Here is an 8,508-nt window from a genome sequence, read left to right as displayed (position 1 = left end):
CATGTTTAATTCTTATTGCATGGCTAATTGTTTAGGTCTGCCACGTCTTCCTGTTCTACAATGGAAACTTGAATGAGAAATCTTTTGGGTGAGGACCACATGTGAATAAAGTTGAGCAAGATTCTATGATAGTAGTTTGGTGGAAGTGGTCACTGGGGAGAAAGTTAGAGGACTGATGTGCATCTCTTTCCAGGTTCTTAGGGTCAGGGCTCTGCCGTGGGTTGTGCTGTGTCCATAGAATAGCCCTGTCCCCCAAGAGAGGCGCTGTGGCATCTCATTGGTCCTGAGCCCTGGATTATTGAAGGAGAAGCCATGGCATCCCTACATACGCCTTTCTCATGCCAACTCCAAAGGCAGGGTTCCCGCCTCAGACTTCATGCAGACCGCCCTACTGAACATTGGCAGGAAGGGAACCATGCTCTGCAGCCTCTCGCTCTGCCTTCAGTGTCCTCCCTAACACTGACCTGCTCACTACAAGGCCAGCAATTGTGTTATTTGAATGTGTCCACTTTTCCTTCAACACCATCATGAGAATCTGTTCCTGTAAGTAGTTCCTTAGGAACAAAATTGCCCATGATGATTTTCCAATATTCTCTTCTCATTTTCTTCAGAAGCTTTATATCCCTGTGTTGCATTCACTTTAGAACTTTAGTATTTAGCTTATTTAGAGAGATAAACAAATATTATGATAATGACAGCAGCCAATGAACAAATGATGATAATAGCATAGGCCTAAATATAAGAATTAATTAACAAGAAACAGGCAACAGGCCCAGCTGTTGATAGCAATTTTGAAAGCATTACTTGAATGAAACATGGAAGATGTTAAAAGCAACCTTAAGTGGAGGAAAACAACACGTGCCATTAGCATGCATACTGCAGATGTGAGCTTTGTCAGCAGCATTTCTCTGTTTTTACGGTAAATCTGAGATTGGTATTACAAGATCACATCAATTATGTCAAATTTAAAAATGCCACGTGACCCAAGAAAGCTAGAGGGGGAGATTCCACTGTTAAAGGCACAGGGGATAATTTTGTTAGCTTAATCAGTGTCATGTGATGCATCGCTCTGCTGTCCAGTTGTGAGGCTTGTGCTTTTGTGTCACATATGGTATCATATTGACACTTTTCTTATTTGCAGAGAAACTCTCTTTGCCTTTCAAATATATAAATCAGTGGAAACCCTAAATAAGTAATATGACCATATAATTGTCCTAACTAGGTTGTTTTGGTGAATGAAAGAGTATACTACTAAAAATTTTTCTTCCAATTACAGTTTACATTCAATGTTATTTTGTATTAGTTTCAGGTGTACAGCATAGTGGTTAGGTAATCATATATTTTACAAAGTGTTTCCCTTGGCATTTCCAGTACCTACCTGGCACCATACATAGTTATTACAATATTATTGACTATATATTCCCTATGCTGCACTTTACATCCTATGACTATTTTGTAAGTACCAATTTGTGCTTCTCAATCCCTTCATCTTTTTCACCCAGTTCCCCATACCCCTCCCCTCTGGCAACCCTCAGTCTGTTTTCTGTACCTATGAGTCTGTTGCAATAGTTTTCTCTGGTTTGGGCATTTCCTATGAATGGGATTAGATTACCATTTGTGACTGGCTTCATTTGCTTAGCATAATATTTTCAGGGTTCATCTATACTGTAGCTAGTATCAGTATTTTTTATTGCACAACATTATTATAGTGTATTGATATACCATGTTTTATTTACCCAATTATCAGTTGATGGGCATTTAGGTTGTTTCTACCTTTTGATTATTATGATATTTGTTTTTGTGTGGACATATGTTTTTATTTCTCTTAGGATTGCTGGGTGATATGGTAATGCTATGGATAACATTCTGAGGAAGGGCTAACTATTTTCCAAAGAGGATGCTCCATTTTCCATTCTCTTCAATGTACGAGGGTTCCACTTTCTCCACATTCTCAGGGACACTTATTACCTGACTTTTTGATTCTAGCCATCTTTGTATGTGTGTAGTGCTATCTCATAGTGGTTCTGATTTGCATTTCCCTGGTGGCTAATGCCATGGAGCATCTTTTCATCTAATCTTTTTCTCTTAAAGGCATTCTGGGAAGAAGACGTAAACAAGTGTGTCTGATCTACTTTTTCCAACTCATTTTCATGCATGACATGAGAACTTTTCTTTTAAATATTTGTAAACACATATAGTGATGCCAGTTTCTGTTCAACATGTAGTTTTCTACTTCTACACATTTAGCATGTTAGTGTAGTCGCTGTGCGATTAGGAACAGCAGTGTTGTGCAGGGGATTTGCTGTCAGATTACTTCCCACATGGAGTTGAGAGAACTCATGCAAATGACTCCTCAGGGTTGACTAAAAGGCAGAGCAGAACTGATTGCCAAAGCCTTTAAAGCTCAATACTTTTTTCTCATCAATGCTGTTTACATTTGTGGTGCACAAGTGTGTTCCACACGTGATAAATATCAAAGCAATGTGACAGCTCTGACATGGGCACATAGCATAAGTCTGAGAGATGGATGGCAAGATGTTTCAATAGGCTTTTTGCATTTTAATCATAATCTAAAAAATAGGTTGTAATACACATGCCAAATAACAATTGTGAAAGTTGGGTGAGGGTATATGGGAAAACATATTTTTCTATATGATCTTGTGCATGTTTATATATTTCTTGAATAACAACCTAAAAAAAAGTTAGGCACCCCATAAGGAGAGAGAGGGGCAAAGGGATACTTGGCAAGGCTGCATCAGTCCATCAAGACTAGAATTTAGCTGTCTTTCAATACGGTGATTTGGGAGGTGGCATTCCTTTAAGGTTGGGAAGGCAACTTCTTTCCATGTAACAGGAAGGAAAAAGGAAAAAAGTGATTTTTAAAAAGTGTTTGATTGAGAAGTTCACATCTCACGGCTTCTAGCCCCTCTGTAAACAGTGGTCCAGCACATCTGCTGAGCCAGTGGAGATGCACTCAGCTTGAGGAAAGTGAGAAAGATTTGAAATAGATTTGAGTAGCTTTGGAGAGACGGGACTAAGGAAATAGGGAGCTAAGCTCCATTTGTTTTGTTCACATGTTAGTAAACAAAGGATAATTCTTTATGGAATAAATGAATGATTTCCAGGAAGTTCTGGGGCACCAGTAAGGTTGTGAGATTTAACCTAATAATGATCAGTTATTTATAGGAGGGTATTTATGGAAAAACACAGAGTTGAAATTTTGCCAGACAGGAAGGATGAAAAGGGACTGGAAGGGGCCCACTTGTAGTGGAGCTGTTTAAAAGTTGGTTGCGTGATAGACCATCACATCTACCTTGGCAAGGGAGGGAGACAAGATCTTTGTGAATTGACAGTAAGTGGGAAAATGAATGACCTGCAGTTGAAAAATTAACAAGGAGCATATAAGCTGGAAGAATAAGGGTTAAGGTAGAAGGGTAGACGGTCAGACTGTATTATTCCAGATGGCAGAGGTGTTCCTGGTAATAAGCTCTACAGTGTGGCAATAACTGCACTGGAGCGGAAGTAAAGGACCCTAAGATGTAGGGCCTGAAAAACTGGGTCATTGGCTGCTTGATCCACATGGATGTTAGAACCCTCACTGTCTGCTCATCTCCTCAAGTTCCCTGCCTTGGACTCTGTTTCACTTTTTTGTCCCTCCTAGGACTTTCATAAAATCTCATATGTTTTTGTTACTCCAAACCTCAGACATTGGAGGGTTAATGGCATAACTCTCGACAAAAGATACGGGTGTGGTAGTGAGAGAAGATGGTGATGGAAATGTTTTGTTTTTTGTTATTGCTGTTTTTCCTTGACTTTTAGGATTCATAAGGTTTACTGGGAAAATTACCTCAAGCGCTCTCTAGGACACTCATTCCATTTTTGTGTTTCAGTCTGTACAGGTGGAGTTGACTCCCCTCCAGACCCCTCTAGTAAGGGTGTGTGTGTGTGCAGGTTTGGACAAAGAAAGCATTGCATGGGGGTCCATGGTGAGCCCCCAAACATCTGTAACCCTGGTGCACAGTCTAGAACTCACCTCTGGTTCATGAACTGCAGGTGTTCTGGGGGAGATTTATTATAACTCCCCTAAAGCCATGAATATAAAAGATGGCATCTCCATCCCGATATGTGAAATGTCCACACTAAGGGCAAAATCTTGCATATTTCCATCAAGCATGATGGAAGGAAGGGACCAAGACAGGGATGCCAGCCTGATGACATCCTTGCAAATATTATTTTAGGACTCAAGGGACAGCTCATGTCTTTTTGGTGTGAGGCATCAGTAAACTCTGCAGTGCTCTGATCAGCCACAGCAGGTGGAGCTTAGATCAGTTTGAGAGAGCTGGGAGCAAGACAGGGTCATAGTGTGGGGATGATGGGCGTAAACTTTGTTCCAATAGCAAGATCATTCTCCTTTTCATTTGTTCTTACCGTCTCCCTTAGTCTAAGGCAGCTTTTCCTTACTTTCAGATTTATTTTAGACTGGGAAGTAGGTGGCTGCCTGGTTAACATTCCTCCCACCGATAGCTGAGTGGTGTTTTTGCTCAGAAAAAAAAAAAGTCATCAAACCCGCAGCCTGAAAAATATGCAGAGACAGGAACTACTTCCTGAGGTGACTTTCCAGTAGGTTTACTTCAGTGTCAAGGTTAACATATGCTTCTCCAACACATTCACGTGACCCATGAGACAGATCTTGAAGCAGGTCTATGCTGTTCCTAGACCCTTCCCAACCAGCCCAGGATCCACTGCAGCCATATCCCCCCAAACACTCCCATTCAGGGTTCACCCGCCTGTGGGATCCTCTGCTCACTGATGTCTAAATAATGACTAAGCCACTATCTTCTTCACTGATATTTTCTGAAAAATATACCTGCCCTGATCTTCAGACACAGAAGGCCTGTCTTTTCTGCTGCTCAAAAGGATATTAAGTATCCCTGAGGCGGAAGGTGTGGGCTGCCCTGCATGTTCATTTAGGCTAAGCTAAAAGGTAGGAGACAGAGCCTATCTCCTCAGCCTCTTCAGGGAGGAAATGGGCTTTAGCGGGGGGGGGGGGGGGGGGGAACATGATACCTGTTTTTCAACAAGAGCTCCAGGGGACTGGTCACTTTGGAAGCCAAAGGGAGCAATCAGTAGGAGCCGAACTACTTTCCTTTCTTAAACACAAGCCCTGAGATACCCCAAACCCATGCCCCCAACACAGTACACAGAAAAGACATCACTATTATTAGTGAAACATTTATTAGGGCAAATCAATATTGTCTACAATGACGGAATTATTTTCGGGTGGGAAATTCTGTCCCCTGCAAAATCTCCAGAATTGTTTTCTGTCTACATCGAGTGGATGGATCTCTGGACACAGTGCCTCTGAACACAGTGGTGAGAGCAGCAGGAGGTCCCTGGGCAGCTGGAGGCCTGCAGGTGGGGCTTGTACAGGGTGCAGTCCCCCTGCTGGGCACAAAGTGGGGTTGATTCTGACATAATAACTGGTCCTTTAATCCCACAACTTTCTGGGGGTGTCTGTCCTTGTCTCTGAAGAGAGCTTCTTGGCTGTAGGACTTGGTATTTGTCACTTTACAGGAGAGAGAGTTGAAAGTATGCCCCTGGACAGGCTCTGTTTTGGCCTTCACTACTGCCTGGTGCTGAGCTTTCCCAAACTTCACTGCAGAGGAAAGGGGCTCTTGAGGGCAGGTGATATCTATTGCATGTCGACGCCACAGTTTCTCCTCTAGAAAGTTCCTAATGTCTGCTCTACTTTTAACTGGGACTCTGCTCTGTGCAGATGATATTTGACTGCCCTTTTCTTGGGAGTGTTCTTCTTTTTTGCATTTTACCCCAGGATGAAGCCATTGAAGGAACTGGTTTATTTTTTTGAAAAGGCTTTCAGGAGGAGACTGTCCCTTCTGTGATAGGGCCTGGGAAGACTTGCTCCTAAGCCTCTCCTTTAATGGTACACCCAGAGTAGGAAATCCTTTCATTTTAGGTTGGGATGTTTTCCACCCTGCATCCCCTCCACCAAGCTCTTTTGATGTGGAGCTTGTGGGGCTCACTTTCTTTTCAGCAGGTGGGAAATTCTTATCTTGGCACAACTTTGAGACAGTCTTAGGGTACCAAGGCTCCTGTGGCTGCTCCATACTGACTCCTCTGCCCTCCAAATGGACATGCAGCACCTGGGGAGCTGCCTTATCTACACTGGAGACACTCCGAGCATGAGTCAGGGAGGCTTTATAAGTCAAGCTATTTGAGGCCTGGGACATCTGAGAGCCTTGGTCTTGGGCCTCGCTATGTTTCTTCTCCAAATTCCACTTTAACTCAGCCATCAGTTGCTCCTGATTGTCTGCTGCATTAGGATCCTGGAGAACTGACAGTTTTGCTGGGAGACTTTCAGTTCTCACAGTGGTTACTCCTCTACTCTCATTCACATTTATACTTTGGGAGATTCCCGACTTGCTGGTGGTCAAGACATCACTCATTTTGGATTGAAGAGCATTGAGCTCCTCAGCCCTGGACATGCTGGGCTTGGAGACAGGTTCTGAGTTCTTCATCTCTTTGCTCTGACTGGAATTCACACTCTGACCCTCTGGCTCATGTCCAGCCCCAGCTTCCTCTGTGGGCAGTTTTGGGGGGTAAATGTTTGCTCTTGGAGATTGTTCATGATATGCTTTGTCGATGCTGCTGCTTGTGACAGGCAGAAGAGTCTGTCCTGCATCCGAAATTCTCTGAACCTCCTCTGTCGGCCCATGGGGGATATCAGAGGGTGATAGTCTCAGGGTCTCCTGTCCTTCCTGGCCCACAAGTGAGGTTGAAGGGCAAACATTATTCAGGGTTTGAGCGCTTCCTTGAAGGGGCATGAAGCCCCTAGATTTGGAGTCCACCTTAGAAATCACTTTGGTGGAGGAAGATTTGGAATTGAACAGGGAATGGGAGGAAGTATCTCTCAATTTGAAGATCTCTATGGATTCTAGGACTCTGGTGGGAAGACCACATACCATCCTTAAATGAAACTTGGTAATGTGAGCTTCCAGCATCTGCTGTACACTGGACTCAAGGAAGAAAAGCTCCTGGGACGTGTTCAGGCAATATTCCCCACCCACTGTTGGTGGCAAACTCCTCTGTTGTATTTTGGTGTGGGATTGTGCAGGAACTATCTGCTGAATAGCATGCCATGAACTATGCACTGTGGCAGGGAGCTGACCCTCATTGATTTCCTCAAACTTCTTGCTCAAGTGTTCTTTCAGGGCATTTTCTGATTGTCTCTGACTTATGCTCTGTCCTGGCACCATTGAATTTGCTCCTGACAGACTCATCATGTGGCTGTTTAGGTCTTTTTCAGTGTCATACCCAACGTCCTTAACTTCATTGGAATCACGTTGTGCCAAGGTGGATGGCAATGGGTCTTTGGCTTGAGCTGTCTCATTGGAAAAGTGTGAAATTGACAGGTTTGGATGGTCAGTGCCTTGAGGGATGTAAGTGGACAATGCACCAGTGCTGTGTGGAGATGAGTTCTCCAGAGCAGGCTTTGATGGAATGTGAATGGGTTTAGGCTGAGTCATAGTTAAATTATAGTCTTGTGATGGTGACACAGATAAGGTTGGTGGTACATGATAAATCACTGATCCATTGGGATTCAAAGTTGGGGCCAAATCTGGGGAAGGATTGATATCTTGGATAATGGAGAAGTCATGAAAAATGGTATTCACGGTCAGAGGTGTTTTCTCATTCTCAGTGTCATGTGGTGGGAGAGAGGGAAAGGCAAGGGGTTGGGGTGGGGAACCATCCACAGTGAATTCAGATTCCAAGGGAGGAGCAGTATCTGGTGGCAGAGAGTGAACTGATGGTGACAGTGATGGAAAATCACCCAAGGGGGTCACTGGATTAGGGGAGAGAATGGAGGGTGGTGGTGGAAGAGGCTCAGGCAGAGGGGGTGGCATTAGGTCTCTGGGAGGGCCTGCTGAGACGGCAGGGGACAGAGTGAATGAAGGCTCAGTCACAGGAGCTGTGGAAGCCAAAGGGCACACACAGGGAGTAGCATCTTCCAGGGCCAATGAGAACAGCAGCTGGTCCATCTCAGTGGTTGCGTTATTACACACCTCACAGGAGGGGTCTGGACATAACAGCTGACGAAAGCGGATGGTATCATGATGCTGGCCCAGGGGGCTGCAGGAGACAGGAGGAGCAAAGCTGCAGCCAGGACCAGAACAAGGAAAGGAGGACCTACTGGCCTGGTCGGGTGGGGCCACCCGAAGCCCGCTGCCCCTTCGCATTGCCCCACATCACAATGCACTCAGTAGCCCTCACCCCAAGGCCTTCACTCACATCGGTTCCTATGGCAACCCCTCCCCTAACTATGGAAGGGTGCCCTGAGGCCCTGCAAGTGCATAGAACGTGCTAGAGAGAGATGAGGGAAGAAGGAAAAATCTTAGTCACCTTTTAAGGAAAGAAAGTGTCTTTTTCTCCTCTTCTTCCCTCTGGTAGTATCTGCAACCTGGGAAGCAGGAGAGCAGGTTACACGTG

At 44.5% G+C, this 8,508-nt stretch overlaps 1 protein-coding gene across 1 annotated transcript; it reads right to left on the bottom strand.

Annotated features, from left to right (window-relative positions):
• Positions 1-5,270: 5,270 nt before the first annotated feature.
• Positions 5,271-8,258, bottom strand: LOC308564084 (spermatogenesis-associated protein 31D1-like; the record flags this gene model as incomplete). Its single annotated transcript, XM_081151780.1, has 1 exon — positions 5,271-8,258. One exon carries the CDS (start codon positions 8,256-8,258, stop codon positions 5,271-5,273), a length of 2,988 nt encoding a protein of 995 aa, XP_081007906.1.
• Between the last annotated feature and the right edge of the window lie 250 nt (positions 8,259-8,508).

Source organism: Miniopterus schreibersii (assembly GCF_964146895.1).
Source record: "Miniopterus schreibersii genome assembly, chromosome: 11".
Taxonomy (NCBI): Eukaryota; Metazoa; Chordata; class Mammalia; order Chiroptera; family Miniopteridae; genus Miniopterus; species Miniopterus schreibersii.
The sequence above is the reverse complement of the archived record's forward strand: the minus strand, read 5'-3'. Positions and strand labels throughout refer to the sequence as shown.